Source organism: Mauremys mutica, chromosome 3, assembly GCF_020497125.1.
Source record: "Mauremys mutica isolate MM-2020 ecotype Southern chromosome 3, ASM2049712v1, whole genome shotgun sequence".
NCBI classification, from domain to species: domain Eukaryota; kingdom Metazoa; phylum Chordata; order Testudines; family Geoemydidae; genus Mauremys; species Mauremys mutica.
Window position 1 is genome coordinate 17,636,622 of NC_059074.1, and position 22,997 is coordinate 17,659,618.

The 22,997-nt window shown below is 43.4% G+C and overlaps 2 protein-coding genes across 5 annotated transcripts in view; one reads left to right on the forward strand and one right to left on the reverse strand.

Annotated features, from left to right (window-relative positions):
- Positions 1–435: 435 nt before the first annotated feature.
- On the forward strand, positions 436–13,732 carry TDRD6 (tudor domain containing 6). 2 transcript variants are annotated; one of them, XM_045009663.1, is made up of 5 exons: positions 436–7,234; positions 7,736–7,884; positions 8,752–8,841; positions 9,728–9,773; positions 12,370–13,732. In XM_045009663.1, the coding sequence occupies exons 1-5, from the start codon at positions 463–465 to the stop codon at positions 12,447–12,449; spliced, it is 7,137 nt and encodes a 2,378-aa protein (XP_044865598.1). In that variant the 5' UTR covers positions 436–462; the 3' UTR covers positions 12,450–13,732. The 2 variants fall into 2 exon arrangements, with proteins under 2 accessions (XP_044865598.1, XP_044865599.1); XM_045009664.1 differs by having other exon boundaries at positions 444–7,234; positions 7,766–7,884; positions 12,370–13,712.
- Positions 13,733–17,657: 3,925 nt separating this feature from the next.
- PLA2G7 (phospholipase A2 group VII) overlaps positions 17,658–22,997 on the reverse strand; it is a 37,381-nt gene continuing 32,041 nt past the window's right edge. For all 3 annotated transcript variants that reach the window (XM_045010388.1, XM_045010389.1, XM_045010390.1), the window contains 5 exons: positions 21,516–21,629; positions 21,173–21,264; positions 20,521–20,691; positions 18,506–18,654; positions 17,658–17,979 (listed from right to left, as the gene is read on the reverse strand). In XM_045010388.1, the coding sequence (XP_044866323.1) occupies positions 17,867–17,979; positions 18,506–18,654; positions 20,521–20,691; positions 21,173–21,264; positions 21,516–21,629 (639 nt within the window). In that variant the 3' untranslated portion in view covers positions 17,658–17,866. The remainder of the gene's footprint in view (positions 17,980–18,505; positions 18,655–20,520; positions 20,692–21,172; positions 21,265–21,515; positions 21,630–22,997) is intronic.

Below are 22,997 nucleotides of genomic sequence, written 5' to 3' on the forward strand. Positions count from 1 at the left end.
TCACCCTGAGCAGCCAGGGGCAGCCCATGAAGGCGACAGGGTGGGGCAGAGCCCAGCAGGCGGTGTGTGACCCAGAGCCTGGGGAGGGCAGCTGCCAGGCCCAGGCCTACCCCACCCAGCCCGCACCAAGGGCTATTTCTGGCCCTCACACCCTTCAGCGCCCCCCCCCGCTAACAGCAAGGGCCGCCCACCTGTTCTTACCCCCCTCCCGGGCAAAATGGACCGGACCAACGCCACCTCCCTCCTAACGCAAACCTCGTTCGTTTAACGGACTTTCCCGCCAGCGAAGCGCGCGGACCACCCGGCGGCGGCGGGAAGGGTCACGTGAGGAAGAGCAGCCTATGACCGTGCAGCGCTCTAGGCGTAGCTGGTGGGCGCGGTGCGGGGCAGTTACGTGCCTCTGTACCTGCGGAACGGCCGCTAGCTCCAGTCCCAGGGCGGAGGGGGCGGCCGCGCTGCGGGATGTGCTCCGTGCAGGGGATCCCCAGCCCGGGCTCCACCGTCAGCCTGAGGGTCTCCTTCGTGGACGTGCTCCCGGAGGTGCCGCTGGTGCGGCTGTGGGGCCTGCTGGGCGAGCGCCGGGAGGAGTATGCCCGGCTGCACCAGGACATCCAGGCCGAGGCCGGGCCGCGCCTGGTCGGCGCCCCGGGAGCCGTCTGGCCGGCGGCCGGGCTGGGCCCCGGGGACCTGTGCCTGGTGGAACTAGGGGACCGTTGGCACCGCTGCCGGGTCGTGAGCCGCCAAGGCCAGCACTGCCGAGTCTTCCTGCTGGACGAGGGGCGCACGATGGCGGCCGACGCCTACTACTTGGCCCGGGGCAGGGACGAGTTCTTCCACCTGCCCTCCGAGGTGCTGGGCTGCCTGCTGGCCGACCTGGTGCCGCCGGGGGCCGGGGCGGCCGGGGCTGGCGGCGGGGAGCAGCCGGCCGCCAGCTGGTCGGCGGGCGCCCTGGAGTTCCTGAGCTACCTGAACGACAAGGAGGTGTCGGGGCTGGTCCGAGAGGTGCTGATGCCGCAGCGCCTGGTCCTGCTCGAGCTGCCTTGGCTGCTGGCCCAGATGCACCACCTGGGCCTGGCCAAGCAGGTCACTCCCAGCTGCTTCCGAGCCCTGCTCAAGCGCTGCCTGGCAACGCCCCGCCAGCCCAAGCTGGAGCCCCCCGGCCCTACTTCGGCTCAGCAATACCCTGTTGCTACCACTCCCCAGCCGGGCCCGGCCGCCCTGGATTTCTTCTACCCACGGCTGCAGCTGGGGGTGACTGAGTCGGTGCTGGTGACCCAGATCTCCGACCCGCACCGCGTCTATTGCCAGCTGCAGAGCTTTTCCCAGGAGATCCAGCGCCTCTCGGACTCCTTGCACCAGAACTACGGGACGGCGGCCAGGCGGGAGCAGGATCCGCTCCCCAAGCCGGGCTCCCCTTGCGCCGCACGCGGCATAGACGGGCGCTGGTACCGCGCGCTGTTGCTGGAGATCTTCCCCGGGGAGCAGGGTCGGCTGGTGGCCCAGGTGATCTGCGTGGACTACGGCAGGAAGGAATTCGTCACCGGGGCTAACCTCCGCCGCCTGCCCGCGGAGTGTTTCCGCATGCCGGTAGTGACCTACCTGTGCGCCCTGCAGGGCATCTCGGACGGGGGCTGCGGCTGGTCCCGCTCCCAGCTCAGCGGGCTCAAGGCGCTGCTGCTGGGCAAGGCGTTGAGCGCCCGCATCGAAGCCTACAATTCCTTCGAGCATCTCTACTACGTGAACCTGTACGGGGAGAACGGCCTCAACCTGAACTGCCTCTACGGGGTGCAGACCCGCTGCCTGGCCCACAGCCTGCTGCAGGGCGGCCAGGGAGCGCAGGAGCCGCCGGAAGAGGAGGACGCAGCCCCTCCGAAGGAGCCGGGGCCGCCGCCGGACACACTCCCTGCAACTGCGGCTCCGAGGGACCCGGCCGCTGGCCACCTGCCGGGCGTGCGGGTGAAGGTGGGAGTGTTCTACCATGCCCGGGTGTCCTTCGTCAGAGACCCGTCCGAGTTCTGGCTGCGGCTCAAGGAGCACCACCTGCCCTTCAGCCAGCTGATGCGGAGCATGAGCGACTTCTACTCCCGAGCCCAGAAGCTGGACGTCATCGTCCTGGAGCCCCAGCCGAGAGCCCTGTGCTGTGCCAAGTGGAAGGAGAACGCCTACTATCGGGCCGTTATCACCAGTGTGCTGGGGAACGGGGTGGAAGTGCACCTGGTGGATAGAGGCAACAGGGAGATCTTGGACTGGTATGAGGTGAAGGAGCTGCTACCTCAGTTCAGGGAGCTGCCTGCTGTAGCTCTGAAGTGCTGTTTGGCAGATGTCTGTCCCCTGGGAGAGACATGGAGTAAAGAGGCTGTGGCTCACTTTAAAAGGACAGTGCAGAGCAAAGAGCTGGTGATCCAGGTGTTGGGTACGCAGGGTGACAAGCATGTGATTGAAGTTCTTGATCAGTCTCAAACAGGGGAGAAAAATATAAGCAAAATTTTGTCCCAAGGAGGCTATGCAAAATTCCCAGGGGCTGATATTCCAGAGACTCTTCAGAAGTTATCTGCTCAGTCTCTGAGGCAGGAACCCAAAGAATGTGCTGGCGAGGGGGAGCTAGTGAGCTCAACAGCCAGGAAGAGTGGAGTGCAAACCAAAACAGTAAGAGACAATATAGCGCTGAATTCCTCTATGCCTTTGACATTCAAAGACCAGCCTACTGCAGAAACTTGCCATTTATCAAGTGACTCAGCTCCTGATGAAAAAAAAATTAAGGGAAACCTAAATCTGCCCTCCTCTTTTATACAATACTACTTGGAAATAAAACCAGGATCTCCTTATGAAGGTCAGCTGGAAGTTGGTAGTACGGTTCAGGTGGTAATATCCTATGCTGAAAGTCCTGGCTACTTTTGGTGTCAGTTGAGTAGAAACAATCAAGAACTTAAGTCATTAATGGCTGAAATTCAGGATTATTGCAAGACGTCAGCACAACCACATCATTGGGCAAGTCCAGTGTGTTTAGCTAAGTATTCAGAGGATGAGAAATGGTACAGAGCTTTGATTATTAGTGGAGAGTGTTCTACAGAACAGGTAGAAGTAATATATGTTGACTATGGGAACAAGGAGCTGGTTTCTGTAAAGAATCTCTGCTCAATTAATGCAAACTTTCTGAAATTAAAGGCTCAGGCTTTCAGATGCAGCCTTTACAATTTAATCCAACCAAATGGTCAGGATCCTTTTGTTTGGGATGAAAAAGCAATCCTAGCTTTTCAGGAGTTTGTTGATCACAGAGCAGATCATTTGGAACTGAAGTGTACAATATTTGCTCTAGCTACCATAAACAATAAAGAGCTGTTTAATGTTGTGGACTTAATTACACCTTTTCAGAGTGTGTGCCATTTTTTAACCGAGAAAGGGTTGGCCAGACCTGTACCACCTCAAAAACCTCTGGCATCTTCTGTTCAGCTACACTCTTACTATTATTCTCCACATGACATCAAAATTGGAAGTGAAGAAGAGATTTATGTAACACATGTTGACAATCCATGGAAATTTTACTGCCAACTTGCCAGAAGTGCAAATGTCCTAGAACAGCTCACAAATAACATTGGTCGACTAAACAAAGTACTGCACAGTTTAAAAATGTCACAAAACCCTGGAAATCTATATCTTGCAAGATATACTGACAATCACTGGTACAGAGGAGCAGTTTTGAAAACCAAGCCTAATAAAGAAGTCTTCTTTGTAGATTTTGGGAATACACAGATGGTAAAGAAAGAAGACTTGATTCCTATACCCAATGATGCATATGATATCTTGCTTTTGCCAATGCAAGCCATAAAATGTTCACTATCTGATATCTCTAATGTACCGAAAGAAGCTACCACATGGTTTGAAACCACCGTCTTGGATAAGCCTTTAAAGATGATAGTGGTAGCAAAAGAATCTGATGGAAAGCTGATAGTTGAACTGTATGATGGCAATATTCAAATTAATGCAAAAATGAAAGAGGGTTTAAGCTTACCAAGAAATAGAGAGTCTAACAAATATGTAGAAAATGAAACTCTACACTCTAAAAACATAAATGCCAAAGAAGAGAGGAATGAAAACACGAAGTCATCAGCAACATACATGAGAAAGTCTGAGAATAAAACTTGGAGATCTGAAATCCAAGAAGAAGAGTGCAATACCAAGACCAGTTTTGTATGTAAGGATGTAAAACACTTCCAACCTGCTGCAAAAAGAGAGTTGTCAACCAAGTTTCTAGGATCTGTGGAAAGATTTAACAGTAACAACGTTTTTCCATCAGCAAGTACTCCCTTAGTAGGTAAAAAAGTAGGTGAAAATAAATCTTTACCCTTTATAAAGAAAGAGATAAAGTCTGATACTGTTAAACCTGATACTGTTAAAACTAGAAATCAAGGAGAAAATAGTACACTTTTTCCACATAAAAGCATATGTGACTTGCTTCCAAGGAACTTAGTGCCTGGTCTGAAAACTTTAGTATACATTTCTCATGTAAATAACCCTTCAGATTTTTATATTCAATTAGCAAGTGATGAGCCTCAACTTAACGATATTTCAGAAGGATTAAACAATAAAACAGGAACAGAGGGTCTCAGTCAACAACAGGTGCAAGTAGGAGACTTAATTTGTGCAGTTTTTTCAGAAGATGGCTTGTGGTATCGAGCTGTAGTAAAAGAGAAACTATCTGATGAACAGATAAGTGTACAATATATAGATTATGGCAACACTTCCGTAGTTAATATTTGTGAAACAAGTAGACTGCTTGAAAAATATTCATCAGTTCCAATGATGAGTATTCATTCCTCGCTGGCTGGAGTTCAGTCTAAACAGTTTACAAATTGGACACAGGAAGCAGTGAGTTATTTTTCAGAAAGAACAAGTGAAGTTCAAATAAATTGTGAATTTGTAGAGAAACTCAAAGACAGATGGGAAATTGTTCTCTATGACGAGAAAGGTATGATAGCAGTGGATTTGATTAATGAAACCTTTGGAATGAGAGAAGAATCTCAGTCAACAGAAGCACTTGACAGAAGAGAGAGTGGTGCTAATGTGGCAAATCAGTGTGAACCTCTGCCTTTTGATGAGAACAATAAAGCTTCTAGTATAACTGACACTAAATCATTCTTCTGGAAGACTCCAGAGGTAGCTCAGACTGTAGAAACCTATGTCACTATTGTAAAAGGCCCAGAATACTTTTGGTGTCAGATGGCTGACCCAGAAAATATAAACTACTTAGAAAAACAACTACAGGAAACTGGAGAACTTGAAATAAGCAGTGTGGATGACTTCAGATCTAGTATTAGAAGTGGTGATATTTGCATAGCAAAGTATAGTGAAGATGGAAAATTTTACAGAGCAAAAGTTAGCAGCATAAAAGATAACAACCTAACTGTCAGACATCTGGATTATGGATCTGAGGAACTTGTTGGCAGAGAGATGATTAGACAAATTCCTGATCAGTTGCTTACAATACCTGTGCAAGCTTTTCCATGCTGTCTATCTGGATTTAATTCCCCAGAGGGTTCATGGAGTTATGAAGCAAAAGACAAGTTCTATGACATGACTGCAGAATATTTATTATCCGTCACAGTAATGGAAATACAAAAGGATAACTCTTCTGAAATTCCCTTATCTGTTGTTAAAGTGGAATGTAACAGAAAAAACATCAATGAGGAGATGAAATGTTTTTGGAAGTATAACACTGACATGACTTTGGCAAACATTCAGAACGCTTTCAGTGAAAAGAATGAGGGTCCAGGGACAGATAATACAGATGCTGTTTGCCTTGAAAAAGCTGTGGCTTCTGCTGGAGATGCCAAGCAGGAAAATAGTGTTCTGCAGGATGCTTTAATTTGTGCAGAACCATTCCACCTGACAGACAATGGATGTCTAAATACTGCAGAAATTGAAGAAAAAGTGATTCTCAAAACTGCTAATGAGCATCAGACCAATTTTGAAATACTTAATAAAGTAGAAAATCCTTTATTGAAAGAAGAGAGTGATAGCAAAACAAAGATATATGTAGAACCAAAAACATCTGAACCACAGCTTCTTGCCAATAGTGAAACAAAGGACTTAGATCTTGAGCCATTTGAAGCACAGTTCTTGGAGGATGATGAACTCAAAGCAGAGATGTTAGAAATATCACTTGAAGTACAGTCTTTCCTGGGTGAAGAAAGAAAAGAGCTGTTGGAACTTCCATCAGCTGAGGTGCAGCCTTCCCTGGATGAGAATGTGAAGCTGTTGGAAATGGAGCAGTTACAAATGCACTCTTCACTTGATGAACTAAAAAAGCTCTTACTGGAGCTAGAGTCACTTGAAGGAAACCCTTCCTTGGGTGACAAAACAAAAGAAGAGGTGCTGGAACTGGAGTCACTAGAAATGCAGACTTCCTTGACTGATGAAACAAAGGAAAAATTGTCAGAACTGGAATCACTCCAAGTACAGCTTTTGGATGATGAAATGGGGGAGCTAATGAACCTGAAATCACTTGAAGTGTCATCTTCATTTAGTAGTAGAGAGAATTGGTTGGAAATGGAGACATCACTTGAAATACAGCCTGTATGCAGTGATGAAAGAGGGAAACTATTTGAACTGATACCATGCGAGGTACAGGTTTCCTTGGGTGAAGAAACAAAGGAGAGAGTGGAATGGGACTTGGATTTGCTTGAAGTTCATCAAGTGAAAGCTGCACCAACTGAGTTGGAAGTGGAGTCTTCTCTAGTAAAAACTTTACTTAGTAATGGAGCCAGGAAGGAGCGGGAACCAGAGATGCACAAACCAGAGATGCACCAAGTACAGTCTTTGCTTGGTGCGGAAAGAAAAGAGGTATTGGAACTGGTGCCATCGGAAGTGCAGGCTTCTCTTGGTGATGAAACAAGGAAGGACCCATTAGAGTTGGAACCATCTATTTTAGAGCTTTCTGTAGATAATGCAGATCAGCTTTCATTCCCCAAAACTGACTTAAAAAAGCAAGTGTCTACTTGCCCTGTAGAGCTGTGTGGTGTAGGAGAAGCTGATAGCAGAGGTGAAAAATGTAAGAAATGGCTAACTTTGCAAGAGAAGAGTTGTGCAGAACAGATGAAATCAGACTTGCATGAAGTGTTCAGCGAGTATAAAACTATTCTTGTGAGTGGGGAGTCCTTGAGGCATAAACCCTCAGATGAAGAAGAAATTGAAATAAGAGAAAAGCAGGATGCAACTTTAGCTGGTCATGATGCAGGTATGTACCTTAATTATTTTAAAGAGCTATAGACTCAAACTGTACAGCACAGTAACATTTTTGTTTTAAAAAAACAGTTGCAAATGCAAAATTTAGCTTAATTTTTTATAAAATATTTGACTTGGGGTGTGTTTTGGAGAAGAAATTAATTGTAATGTGAAGTCTACATTTTAAGATTAGATGTGGGGAGGGGATGGGGAAATGAGGACTGTGAGGTAAGGTGCATAAAAAGTGTTATAGTTGCTAAAGGAATAATATATGAACAGAGTGTTGTGGTCCATGAAACACTCTTGATTTAGATTTGTTCCACCCTTAAAACCTCTTAAATTCCTGGGTTTTAGTAATGAGTTAGCACTGCAAATGTCTCCTGTAAAACTTGTCCATTACTAACTCTGACAAATAGAAGTAGTTTCTTTCCTGCAAACAGAGACAGAAAAGGCAGCAGGCAGAGAGGCAGTTAAATACATTGACAGTTTTTAATCAAGTCTAAAACTGTTACAGCAAATTTTGGTGACATTTCAAATCTTGTAGACCAAAGTGAGCATGCCTGTAATCTAGAGGGGTTTGCTGTTGGCTCCAAATGTATGGTGTGGACATGTCTGAAGTGGTGTGAGGCTCGGATTTTGGAGATATCTGATGAAGGCACCAAGGTAAGTAGGACTTCAAAGCTCTCTCCATGTGTAGAAAAGATTCCATGTATATTAGAAATGCTTTGGTTGCTCCATGTGCATCCCATGTTCTTCAGACTCTCAGATTACTAGAGGGGTTCCAGTTACAGAGATTAAAACAGCTACAGTAGAACCTCAGAGTTACGAACACCAGTGTTATGAACTGATCAGTCAGCCACACACCTCGTTTGGCACTGGAAATACTCAATCAGGCTGCAGCAGAGACCAAAACAAAAAAAACCACAGCAAATACAGTGCAGTACTGGGTTAAACGCAAACTACTAAAAAAAAAAAAGGGAAAGCAGCATTTTTCTTCTGCATAGAAAAGCTTCAAAGCCGTAATAAATCAATGTTCAGTTGTAAACTTTTGAAAGAAGCATAACGTTTTTTTCAGAGTTACAAACACAAACTACCTCCATTCTCAGCGTAACTCTGAGGTTCTGCTGTAGTTAGCATTGCATGCTGCTTCTGTATTTCTAGAATACATAGTTACAGTTGCCTCTTGTATTGGGAGATTGACTTAATGGAAATTCACTTGGTAGGTGGATGCCAGGAGGTGCCAGTGTAAAAGTTTTCAAGAACTTTCTATTAAATCTTTGTTTCCTAGTTTGATTTTGAATGGTTTTGACGAGTAGCTGCAGATATCTGATTATACACTTTAGACAAATGTCTAAACCAGAAACCGAACACTATATACTCTTTTCTCCCTTTCATTTTACAGGGATTATATACTTAGTGTTTTACATGATATGCCAGTTGTGGACTTTTTTCCATTAATGTGTTGTGTTATATGTATTCTGTATAACTGGTAATGCCTGCTAGACTAAGGTTAATGTCTTATCTGTACAGGTTTTGAATCTCTCTACTGGCCATGAGGAGATAGTGAATCCTGAGAATGTTTGGAATGGCATTCCTGAAGTGACTAAGAGTCCATATGAGGTACAGTGTTATAGCTCTTGGTAAATATTTGGGGAAACCTAGTGGAGATAAAATATCAAGTGTCTGGAATTATGAGTTGTAATCTTTGTGTGACCATGAGGGATGATACCCACACCCATCCAACCTTTATCTGGAAAATCTGAATGTTAAAGTTCATCAAACTGCCTGATACACTGTAGCATCTGTGTGACCTCTGTAGCCCTCCTTTTTTTAAAACCTGAAGAGTGCAGTATAAATGGCTAGCCCTCAGCCAGTTATTTTGTTTAGGAATATTGTTTTGGGTTGTGTGAAATTCAGTTCCAGAAAACAGGTGATATTGAAAGTGAATAAACATAGTCTTAGGCAGAAGGAATATCCGTAAGTGCAGACAGCTGCTTGTTGCTGTCAGACTTGGCAGTTCTGAATAATGCTATTGGTGCATCAATTCTGACAATATAGTGCTAACAAAGAACTTAAAGAAACATTGCGCAAGGAACAATGTGAAATATTTCATAACTATTTAGTAATAGAAATGATCTTAAAGAGGTCTTGCATTTGTATTTTGCTTTGAGGACAGGCTGTTATGGCATTACGTCCAGGAACCTAATCTTGAATTATGCCAGAGTCATTTATCACAGATGCTGATTATTATAAAGAAGATGATGGAATCAATTTTCTTCTTCTTAATTCCTGCAACAGAAGCCTGGCTTGAAGAAATAAGATGGACACAAAGCTAGTTCTAGTGGGTTGAGATAGGAAAATAATTTTCATACCTGAGCATGAGTGAATACTTGAGTGTTAATGTAAAAATCAGTCTACTTTTAAGTCAGATGCAGATACAAGAAGTCTTTCAGCAGTTGTGCTTTTGTCCCTTTCAACAGAACCTGTTTTTGTTTTTGTTTTTTAGGTAGATAACTTGCACTCCTTATCAGCGGAGGGCTCAGAGTTGAAAGGTAGAACTTCAATTTTACTTTCTAAACTCCTGCCATATGAAGAGTTCATTGTTAGTTGGATGTTAAGTACCTGTCTTTTGCTTCAAAAGGCTAAAAGCATGATATTATAGTATATTATAAACAGAAAAACTTCCAGCTGTGAAATGCAATTGGACTAACTGGTAACTATAGAATAATTTTTTGGGTTTTCACTAGCAGGTACAGCACAGGCAGTAACTGTGCAAGACTCCCCATATTGCCTTCTCTGGAAGGACTATCCCTAAGGGGAAATAATAGTTCTGTTTTCATGCCTGGTCAAATCCTTGGCCTTTCTGCTGAGTTGTACTAGTTGTGGCTCATTTCTTCAGTACTTTTCCACTTGGAGCATTGAACTGTGATCATCAAGTCAGGTCTTGTAGGCCCTCAAATCTTTGTAAAGTGGTAGTGACTGTCACATGAAAGTCTTTGTATCCATTACTGATCACCTGAGGCATGTGATCTCTTTGTAGCTCTTCTTATTTTTGTTCGTTCTTACAAAAAAAAGTACAAGAAAACTTATATGTTCTGGGTTTTTTTCTCTGAGATGATGGGGTTTAACTTACCAACCTGTAGACTGATACTAGAAATAAAAAGCTTAGCTGGTGATACTTTCTTCCTGCCCTCTTACAGTGCCTGAAAAAGCTATTAGCTAATCTGCTTTTCTCATTTGAGTCAAAGGTGTGTAATAGACCTTCCTATGACTAGCACCGGTTTACTTAAGTTTGTCTGGTTTATTGCCAGGATTCTTTTTTTCAGTACTGTAATGAACACATAGCAGTAGTAGGTTGCCATACTCTATCAGGCACTCCATTAGTTCAAGTGACAGAGATCTGTGGTGGATTGAAAAGCGACTGAAAGGTTCCAACGCTGCTTATTGACCCCTAGATGGGTTACATGCCATGTGAAGGCATTTCTGCTTTTTTTATTTTTTAGTTTGTTTTCTGAAAACCCAAGAAATTACACACACAACTACATTGAAAAAATTATTGAGGCTGCAATGTCAAGCCCTCAAAAGTGAGGAAATGCCACAATTAAGGTGCAACCTTAATTTGCCCTCCCCCTGCCCCCGTGCATATGCATTCTGATGGTCTTTCATTACATGATCACAAATTATTTTTTCCACAGGTCCTTTGCCTCATTCAGTGCACAGGATGGTCTTGCTCTGGGAATGAATTAGGATTGTGTGGTAAAGGAGACTGTTGTCTGTAAGGTCCTGCATTATTTGTTGCAGAAGTTGAAAGGTGTGTAGTGAATGAAGCCGTGCATTGCAGGAAGAGAAAGTGGGTCTGGTGATCGAGGGAAGTGACTGCTACCCTGAAGAACAAGATTCTATCTTTGCCTGTGCCATAGAGTCCCCATGTGATGCTGGGGTTACACTGGGGTGCTCTTAAACCAAACTTTCCACAAGCAGTCACTAATTATGTTCCTCATTTTCTGGGTGCCCAAATTGAAGCCCTGGTTTCTGATGTGTTGATTTCAGTAGGAGATGTGAATGCTCAATAGGAGCTGTGCTTTGAACTTGTAGAGTGCTATATAATGCTAAGTATTCTGAAAAATAAGATCCTAGGTGTCTGAAGGCACCCAAAACTAGCTGATACCTTTGACCTTATTCTCTGTCTCAACTCCCCATGTGTAAAATGGGGATATTACCACCTCCCCGAGAGTGTTATAGAGGAATTAATAATCCTGTCTTCAGAGCAGGGTATGAATAGTGTGCATTATATAAGAATAAAATAAAATATTGAATATCCGATCATTGAGCACCATGCATCCTGTGCATAGAATGACGCAAAGGTCCTGTTATCATGTAATTAGACTGTCGGAATGCATATGCACAAGGAGTGCACAGTAACCGTCATGCTGGCATTTCCTGACTCTCGAGTGCTTGACTTTGTAACTGTAATGTTCTATTAACAGTTTTTCTGTGTTTACAAAAAAAATTGTGCGTGTGCATATGAGAGAGCAAGCAAGCTCTAATCAGGATATCTTAAAGTCAAATGTGTATAAGTCTGCAAATGGTGGCCGGTTCCCTTTCACTCAGTCCTGTTAATGACTGTTTTAACTTTAAAAAACCTTCAGATACAAACTGATCTATCCACAGAATGTTACAGTATCTGAATGTCTGCTACAAACTGTACATGTTACCAGAATCACCGTTTTATTGATAAAACACTATCTTAAGCTACATTTTTAAATATCTACTATGACTATCATGTTCCACCTGCAGGTGGAATGGGTTAGCTCTTAAACTGAACAATACAACACAAAAGTGGAGACTGTCTTGTAAACATTGCACACTTGCATCCAGCTGAATCACTTCACCTTTGACTAAAGTTCCAGCTGCCTTAGTTAATAGTTATTCATTGTATACAATAGTCTTTCAAATGTGTAATCGTTGGGGTAAACTTAGTACAGGACCATGAAGTAGACAAAGTTGGTCTGAAATTGTACTACAGTCTTTCAGACTACCAAAAAAACATACAGGTCACACTCTTTAGTGACTGTTACTGCGTAAGTATATTTTTGGATCTTCATGGTGCTATTCTTACCTCTATCTTTCTTTTTCCTCTTTTCCTAGAAAAAAGGGCTAGTTGTGGCTCAGATGTAATGGTTGATCCATATATGTTGTCCAGCAGTCCTGAAAATGCCACTGAGTAAGGCTTCTAGTTCACTAGCATCACGTGTTGGAGAAGCAAAGTCTTATGAACATGACTTTCCTGAGATTACGGAGTTGTACATTGTAGAAGTATTTTGAGCATGGTTTTCAAGCAGCTGAGCAAATAATGTCTAACTTGTATGCCATATTTCTATAATAGCACTTCATACTTGTGTAAGACAACAAAATGCCTACATGGAATCTGTAGATGTTTTCATAGTGGTGGCATCTAGCTTCTTAAAATTGTGCTGCCTTCATTTAAGTGAGAATTTGGGCAGCCCTTGACTAGTGGAGTTTCTGCTATTGAATGTTTTAGTCTGTTGCACCAATAGTTATAATAACTAGATTGTTAAACTTTTTGCATATGTAGATTGCTTAAGCTCTTTATTTCTATTGGAACTATACTTGATTTAAGTTTGGGTTTGCTTAAATGAAGATTACTCAGATGTATACAAACGGCTGTACATTATGCAATACTGCTTTCTGAGGAACACTGGGATTTCTTTGTTCAAAAAGCTCTCCTAAAAAAATTAGAGGATATTTTGCACCAGTTATTTACCATAAAGGAGGACAAAACATTCAAAGTAATATTTACTTCAGTTTAAACTCTGCATTTATACTACTACACTAACTATGGAACAAGCTGGAATAAAGCTGATGCTGGTGCATTGTTGTCTTGTCTTGATCTTTTAGATTTCTCCACTACACTACTTTAGTGTATAAGGGACACTTCCTTCATCTATCATTAATTGACTACTATCTGTTGGATGAACACACTTTTTAAAAACATGGCCAATAAGTACAGAGCACCCCAGGAATATTGAACGTAAGAGCATAGGAATGGCCATATACTGGGTCAGATGAATGGGTCCATCTATACTACTGGGGCAATGCTGCACCACTGCGCGCATACAGAATTCATGTCCTCTGCAGATTTCTTTGCTTCCCCACAGAAAATGACAGGGAAGCCAAAAGAGTGGTCATGCAACCCTCCCCAGCAGTGCAGGTATGTCGTTTTGGGCACCTGGAGCAATTAGCGGAGAGGTAAATCACCTTGGGAAGGGGCTGGGCACACCCCAGCTGCTGGCTCCTACCCTGTGCCGGGCTCAGCTGCTAGTCCTGGCTGGGCTGAGGAGTCAGGGGGGAAGGCCAGAACTTCCTCTTCCCTTACAAGGAGCTGCTGGGGCCAGGTCGGACTCACCCCCAGAAACTTCCCCTGACTGACTGCAGGAAGTTCTGCACCCCCTCTTACTGCTTTCCCCTATTGCTCATCCCACGTGCATCCAGAACCCCTACGTACCTAGAACCCCCCCAGAATCCCCTGCACTCGAACCCCCACCCTGCTGAGCCTCATCCCCTGCATCCAGAGCCCTCTTGCACCTGAACCCTCTTTTGCCTCTGGTGAGCCTCACTCCCCACACTTGGACCCTGCCATCAAGGTCCTCCCCCCTGCATCCAGACCCCCACCCCCTGCACCCAGACTATCCCCATTTTCCCTCTGCACCCAGTGCCCACCCCATTGAGCCCAACCAGCTGCACCTGGACCTCCACCACACTAAACCCCACTCCCTCAGCATCATCTGCTGAGTCCCATTCCCCTTGCACTCAGAACTCCTCAACAAGCCCCTGTGTATCCAGATCCCCCACCAAGCCACCCACACCCAGATCCCCTTGCACTAAACCCCTCCACACTTGGATCCTGCCGGACTGAGCCTGCTTGCCCCACACCTGGATCGAGGGCCAGGGCTGGGCATGTGTGAGAGACTCTCCCTCTTGCTTACTATTTTGGTGCACCTGGCTTGGAGGGATAGGGCCCTGGGGTGTTTGTGTGGCAGGCCTGGACCCTGCACTGTCAGAGTTGAGTCAACCTCATGACCAAATCTGTGTTGGGGGTGGGGTGGAAGCAGCAATGCAGGGTGATCTTCCACCTCCGGGCAGCCAGTGGACTGTGCTCTGCACTGCCATGCTGGAGTCTCCATGTATGTTTGTTGACAAATAAAATATGCAGAATTTTAAAATATTGTGCACAGAATTTTTAACTTTTGGGCACAGAATTCCTTCAGTACATCTAGCTCAGTATCTACTTCCAACAGTGGCTGGTGCCAGATGCTGCAGAGGGAGTGAACAGGGCAATTTGGGTGATCCATCCCCCATTATCCAGTTCCAACATCTGGCACTGTTCTAAATGTTTCCAAACACTGCAAATGTGTATGCAAAAGTACTGACTTGCTTGTTCTCACTTTGCAAGTAGGAACAAAACCTTCAAATAGAATTGTAAGCACAGTGAGTGAAATAAACTTTTTCTGTTGCATGTGTGGAAATTGCTATGGAACAGAGCAAGTTTCATTAGATATTACCATTTTCTCTTAAAGGCAAAGGCACGCTGCCATGCTATGAGTAATATGTCAGAATTCTCACCAGTTTGGTAAGATTAAGATGAAAACCCGTTTTGTGCCATAATCAGGTAAGGTAGATTCTCCACAAAGCTGTAGGATTTTTCCATGCAATTGTGATTTAGGAACACAAATCTCATTGACAGTCAGTCACATGATACTAGAATCAATTTTAAACCTGGTGCTTTTCCATTTAGAAGGAGGGGTGGGAATCCAGAAAGACAAAGGATTCCCACCTTGGGCCAATGCAATAAAAGGGGGTGGAGCAGAACAAGGGAGGCTGCCAGTCATGAGAAATCCCCTAGTTACCACCTGAGCTGAAACTAACAAGAACTGTGCCTGGGGAAAGGATTGTGCCCAGACTAGGAAGGAGTCTAGTCTATTAGAGAAGCTTATTGGAACATCTCTAAGGGTGAGATTTACCTGTATTCAGTTTCCTAATGTATTAGGCTTTGACTTGTGTGTTTTGTTTTATTTTGCTTGGTAACTTACTTTGTTCTATTATTACTTGAAACCACTTAAATCCTATTTTTATACTTAACAAAATCACTTTTGTTTATTAATTAACCCAGAATAAGTGATTTATACCTTGCAGGGAACAAACAGCTGTGCATATCTCTCTATCAGTGGTATAGAGAGTGGACAATTTGAGTTTACCCTGTATAAGCTTTAGACAGAGTAAAACAGATTTATTTGGGGTTTGGATCCCATTGGGAGCTGGGTGTCTGCACGCTGGAGACAAGTATCTGCTGAGCTGTTTTCAGTTAAGGCTGCAGCTTTGGGGTGTGTTGCAGCAGGGTAGCGTGTCTGGCTCAACAAGACAGGGTTCTGGAGTCCCAAGCCATCAGGGAAAACTGGCTCAGAGGCAGTTTCAGCACATCAGTTGACAGTTCCAAGGGGGTCTCTGTGACCGAACCCATCACACTCTCATGCTGGCAAAGAGCGGCTTCATGGGAGACCTTACAGCAACACAGCTGTAGCAGTACAGCAGTGCTGCTGTAAGGTCTGTAGTGTGGACATAGCCTACGAGTACTATAGCTACTCCTTGCCACAGCTATGAAAACAAAACTGTCAGATGATGCCTTCTAGAGAAGATAGAAGGGAAAGGGCAGTGGCTGATCATGCAGATGGTATTGTAGCTATAGCATTCTAAATATATCAACCAAACAGGTATTGACTAGGAAGTATGTGGGTCAATTACTTGTGCCAAATAGCAGGGTGGGAGCAAGGGGAAGGTGCCAGTGCCATGGGCAGAACTGGGAATAGACCATCTCTAGTAGATGGTAATGTGGCTGGGGACCTCGTGTACATAACACAAATAATGACTGCTTGGCAGTGTCAAAAATGAAATTTTATCATAGCATCGGGGCTAATGGTCTACCCTAGGTCACTCCACAGATTCTCTACTGAGGGGGAACAGTACTCTATCTGTGTAATAGACATGGTCTTAAAGCTGTCTTCCTCTGACTGCTAATGGCTCTCTGAAAGGAGTTCAGTTGTCCTTTGCCAGAATAGTGATTCTGTGAGGAGGGAGATGTTTATTTGGGGGAATTAAAAAGGAGAGCTCCTGAGGTCTAACAGACACAGAATGACCCCTTGAGGGGAAGGAAGCACACTTTTAAGTTGGAGATAAAGTAGCTTAAAAATAAACGTTTCTATTTCCCTTTGTACAGCAAATTCCAATTCAAGAGCTTGTTTATGGTTGAAAACATAGATTTGTATTGGAGTGGCGCACACAATGTCAGAAAACTGCAACTTGTCCTGGAACTAGGCTACAGTTTTCTTATAACATGTAAAAAAGCATCCCTAATAGTAATAGTGCATGTCACAATATGGTGAGATGGCATTTGTACAAAGCAGGAAAATGTATATAAATACAAAAGAATTACTCTTAAAAATGAAGACTATGCTGCCTTGAGAGTTGAGTTTTTTTTCTCCAGGATCAGCCTCATCCCCAACTGATGATACAAAGGAAGCAAAAGCTGGATGGAGAAGGTGCACAAGTCCCGTTGACTTTTAGAGGACTTGTACTCGTGTCACTAAGCTGCTTTGGAAAATCCAACCCAAGTGCTCCATGTGCTTTGTAATCTTGACAAGAAATTCTACTAGTCTTCCATTGTCCCTCATTGAGGGAAAACATTTCAGCTAATTTGTGTGCAGTTTTGGTTTCCTAGAGCATGGCAGGAATGCTTAAGCATGTGCAGTGTGGCTTCTAAAAAAACAGAATCCGTTATTAAAGTACATAACTACTAAATATACCATATGTGGCACCTACAATCCAAACTGGTTTGAATTTTGGGAGGCAGGACTGTGATTAAAGTCCCTAGATCCCAATCTGTCCTGGCAATTTTGGTTCTGGGTCAAATCCAAAACTAGAGCCTTCCGTCAGTTTGCAGTTCAGATGGAACTGCAACTTCACAAGAAGAGCCAAACTTCCAAAAAACTTACAGGAACTCTCCCAAGAACAATTGCTCTCAGGAGGCATCCAGTGGTGCTGGTGGCCGGTGGAAATGGATTTTACAAAATATCTCCATTTGGGATCAGAATCTTAAGAAACTGAATCTGGGCTTCCCGTTTGATATTCTTGAAGTCAAGCTAACTTAGGCCTACTAATTTGTTTTTTCAGTATTTATGTAGCACTCTACAGCTGGAGAGCTCAGAGCATTTGATATGCTAGTTAGGCATTGTCTCCATGTTAAAGATGGAGATGCTGAAGAGCAGAGAGGTTAAACATTTTGCCCAAACTCTTGCCAGAACAAAAGTTGCCTGATGTAAACACTAGGTAACACTGCTTCTTTCTTAATTTAGAGCCAGACATCCATTCAATAGCTGATTTAATATTTGATTGGTAGAAAGCAAAAGTTTATTACAGTATCTTAAAGAATAAGTTTATAGGCTGGTATGAATTTAAACCCCTGCAACTCTTTTATCAATGTGCAATAAGACTGCCAAGAGAAAGAAAAATGCTGTAGCTGTGGGAAGTAGCTGACCAGCAGTACTACTAAGGCACGGTATTATCAGTTTCTTCATTCTAGTGATTCAGGCTGAGTTGAGGGTAGATCAATGTTGGTTCCAGGAATGACATTATGTCCTTCGCCATCTACAAGAGCGTCCCACTGATCAAAATCTTTCTTCAGACCTGTGGAATGTGGAAGCAAAACAAATGTGACCAAAACAACTACTGTCTGAAGGAGACAAATGCAAAAATGATTAATTAAAATTAAACTACCAGATAATAAGCTAATTCCTTGCCAATTTCATCTTTTAAATCAAACTGGTTTGGAAGATGTTGGAACAAAATAAAGTATGAAGTGGGGAAACCTTAAATGATTTACATATCTCATAAATTAGAAAGGAACAAAATGAAGAAAATTTAACTGTTCCTAACCTGAGGCACTATAACTCGATCTTGCAGCTGGGAGAAACTTTTTACAGTCAAGTTACAAACCCAGAGAAAAAAGTCAATTATCAAAGTATTCACACATCTTCAGCAAGAGGCAGATCAGCAAATACTGCGATAATTCACATTTTAATTTTTGGCTTAAAGGAAAGAGTGGATTAGTTTGAGGAGCTGCACAGGAATAAAGAGTTAACACTTATTCATATAGAACTTAATAGTCACCCGAGCCTTTTAAACAAAACTACTTTTTAATACTACTACTTACCTAAATGTTTCTGCAAGAAGGCTAATGAAGCTTTGTTGCTAATATCTATAGCTATGTTTGGGTCTATGTCTCCCTTTAATTTGAAAATCTTTCCAACAAAGTTACCACTCAGGAAAGTAAAATCTGGAAAACTCTGATGTACTGATCCCCTGTAAACATAAAAGAGACAGTTTTAAATAAGTTAATAGGAAGGCTGTTTTGCAATAAAAGGTAATGCGTGTAAATCAAGTGATTTGCAAAGATAAACATGGATTATATATTTAATTGGGATAGGAGACTTCTATTCCTCTATTGCTACTGCTGCTTCAGGGCTTGTCTATACTCTGTTATTTGGGAATAGCTATTGTGTGTTAAATTCAAATCCTGCCTTAATTGGAATAACTTTCAAGTGTAGAAAAACCTGAAGGGTAAATTCTGTCTTGAGGTACGTGTCTACATGAGCAGCCTTGAAGTCGAGGACAGCAATTCTGTCTATGAATCTGCTATCCTTAGGGCTGCAATAATCCTCTGCCCCTAACAGCTCTTGCCCAGTTGGTTGGGATGTGTTATCTAATGGATCCAAATAATCATATTCATTGGATTTGCTCCCCACACTCTCCAAATGCCCCTTGAAGGACCCTTGAAACTGTTAATAGAGTCACAGATTCCTGGGCCAGAAGGGATCATCTAGTCTGACCTCCAGTATAACACAGGCCATAGAACTTCCCACCAAAAGTTCCTAGAGCATATCTTTAGAAAAAACACCCAATCTTGATTTAAACGCTAGTGATGGAGTATCCATGACCCGTAGTAAATTGTTCCAAAGGTTAATTACCCTTTTTGAAAATGTATGCCTTATTTCCAGTCCAAATTTGTCTAGGTTCAACTTCCAGCCACTGGATCATGTTTTATCTTTCTCTGCTGGACTGAAGATCCCATTATCAAATATTTGTTCCACATGTAGATACTTATAGACTGTGATCAAACGTCTGTGAGTCTATAAGGTGCCACAGGATTCTTTGCTGCTTCTACAGAACCAGACTAACACGGCTACCCCTCTGATACTCTTAGCCTTTGTTACGCTAAACAGCTTGAGCTCCTTGAGTAGTGGTGGGCAACCTCCGGCCCATCAGGGTAAGCTGATTGCGGGCTGCGAGACATTTTCCAGACGTTGACTGTCCGCAGGCACAGCCCCCTGAAGCTCTAAGTGGCCACGGTTCACCGTTCACTACTTACCGTCCTTGAGCCTATCGCTATAAGGCATGTTTTCTAATCTAATCAGTCGTGTGGATCTTCTTTGAACCCTCTCCAGTTTATCAACATCTTTGTTCTCTGTGTCACTGAAGGAATACAAACCCCTTGTGTGGGCTTCTTATGTTCTTCTCCACCCCATCACCTTCAGGGCCTTCTGTGCGAGTGGATGGGTCAGGAATTTTTAGAATTTGTCCTAACTACTGGCTACAGAGGTGTTCTCTGCTTAGGAGAGATGAGGGCCTCAAAAAAGACTCTCTTTTTATGGTCTTGGGCAAGTCACATGACCCAGCTCTACGGAAGTATTTAAGCACCTAACTTCAATTGAAATGATTTGTTAGTAGTCCGGGGAAGTGGCTGGGGTGTGCAGATCCACTGGTCACAAATCCCACCTGGGTGTTGCACAGTGGGCTGCAGTTGCTATTCTAGCTCCCAGTCTCACAGCCAGGTTACACAGATACTATGGTGATGGCCACAGCATAAGAACCTGACTACAAGAGAATAGATATCTTGCATCTTTGGTTGGACGACACGGGAAGTCTGTATTGAGTCTGTGCACAAAGCCCTTTGCTATGACGCCAGACTTTTATAGGAAGAGATTTGAAAACAAAAATACCTTGCATGGTAAATACTTCTGGTGAGGTTGTAATAACTGGCACCACTAGATTCCTATAGGTAAACCACCAACTCTGGTTAGAAGCCTGTAATTTTCCTCCCGTAGATTTTACAAGCAATGAATCCAGTCTCTAGAGAAGAAGACAGGACTATAGTGCTGTAATACTTACTTGATAGTGATCATTTTTCTTATTTTGCCAGTGGAGTCAAGTTTCTTCATTTTTAGAACATTTGAAACCCACTGGAATTTTTCTGAGTTGATAAACAACAATGGCTGTTCGACGCTGGAATAAACTTCATCATCTAGAGGAAGCATCCATGCATCCAGGGCAATGCCACACCTGCAAAAAAGGAGCTATGGGATGATATCACTGACGTAGAATGGTTCATAGGGTAGTCTCAGTGTGCCTTGAGTTACAGTGTTCATGGATAAACAGGCTCAAAGAATTCCTGAAGGGATAGTGTGCTTTCATTTCAGACTGGAAATCTATTTGGTAGGGCAGGGAGCAGGCTGTTGTTCCACTCAGTCCTGTCCCTGGCCCTGTGAAGCTCTGGCAGAGACATTTCCACAAGATACCAAGGAATGAGGAAGCATGTGTGTCTGTTCCAGATGTTCTGGCTCCCCGGAGCTCACAGAAGCAGGAGTAAGTAAGGGAAAAACTGTCCATAGTAAGCAAAGCCATTTTCTTTACAATTGCTGTAATCATTACAGTTAGTACTAGTTATATGAGATCTCAGCATAGCCAAGAAAAGCAAAAAGCTTAAATGCAGAATGAAACCATCCCAAAGCCCTGGGACCTGCCTTTGCTTTATGATACTTACTTGAATCTAGCGTCTTTGCTAAGCGTCTTAATGGCTGTGGCAGCACCAAAAGAGTGTCCCATCACAGCTATTCTGTCAGTATCAATAGACTCCTGTAAAAGAAATCAAGATGCTGTAAGGAACATTCCTTTCCCAACTTTTAGTCGTTACAGCTTATTTATTTTAAAAGCTAGAGACTACTAGAATGGACATAGAATGATAGCAGCTATCAATACACAGCTTCAGGATCGCATGAGATGAAACTGTCAGACAACTAATATATTTGGCTGATGTGGGGATCACAAAGAGAAAACAGAAGGGTGATCAAGCAATTATTAAAAGGAGTCTAGATCTCTTCACTCACCTTTAACAGAGTCCAATCAAAGTTTAAAGATAGTACATTCGCTACATGATTTCCATTATTAATACCAAGAATGAGGTCAAGAGCTTTGATACACTCCTCTGTTCTCTGCTGCAACTAGACATAGATAAAAGACAACAACAATGATTCTTCTGGACAGAAAAAAACAAACTACCCAGCATTCAGTTAAAACACTCAGGAACAAATCTTACAAACATCTAGCACTTCAAGTCATTGGGATTACTCTCATGTTCAAAGATAAGCACTTTGCAGAATCGGAGCTTGGATCCATAAATAGAAACAAATTAAAGGAGCTGTACTAGTTTAGAGAATTTGGCCCCTAGGACTGAAGTGGCAGTGAGCTCATGCTGCACAAGAGTGAATTTAGCCCTATGAGAGCAACTCCCATGGAATCAGTACTTTGCAGGAGCAGGCTTGTCAGGACTTGGATAAAAGATGTATTTAAAACTTGGCTGGTCCAGATGATCCCTTGTCTCTCTTCTGGGGTTCACCTGAATGAGCTATTGTGTTACAGGACAACTTGCACTGTCTATACTGGAGCTTTAAAGTGTGTTAATATTTGGCTTCATCTAGCCAATCCCTCAATGGGAACCAGTCGGAGAGCCTTTCTTGTGTTGTATACGCATTACCTAATGATGGTTGTGAGATGTTTTTGTATTCCTTTTGAGTTTTATATTTTACCAAACAGGAAAAATAATATTTTTCTCTCTTTTTGGAACCAACTTTCTTGTGAGGGTGAAATTCACCCCCGTGCAGATGGCCAGCACGAGGCCTATGTGCCACTGAAATCACTATGAATCCCTGAAAGAAACACCTGCTGAGCTCCACCAGAGAGATCATTCCAATGGGCAATAATTCTGCAGGTTATTCCCTCTAACTGGCATGAATTTAGACTCACAAGTAGGATATTGGATATATATATGAGATGTCAGTTGTTGCCTTATTGGTGTGTACACTTTCACCAGAGACTCACTAAGGACCTCACTCAAAGGCTATTGAAATCAATGGAAAGACTTCTACTGACATAAGTGGGGATTGGATCAAGAAAGAAAAACTGCTGGCATGCTTCTGCGGCCAGCTCTGCACTTGGAAGGCTTTGTGGGTATAACTATATGGGTGTACTATTCCTGTTAAGCACACCTAGTGTGGACACAGCTTATGCCAGCAAAGCTGCTCTTTTGCTGGTATAGCTTATTTGAGGCCTCCCTCCTTCCCCCATCTCTGAGCAAAATAAGCTATACTGCCAAAAGCACAGTTGTGCTGCTATAACCACATCTATGTTAGGGGCTTTTGCCAGCACAGCTATGTTGGTCACAAATCATACCTTATCATGCTCCTGAGCGACATAGCTATGCTGGTAAAAGTCTGTAGTGTAGACCTGGCCTGAGGTAGGAAGCCTGATGGGTTAGTGGCCTTGCAAATATGCCAGCTTTAATCAATCCCTTAGCACCTATTGGGTGCTAG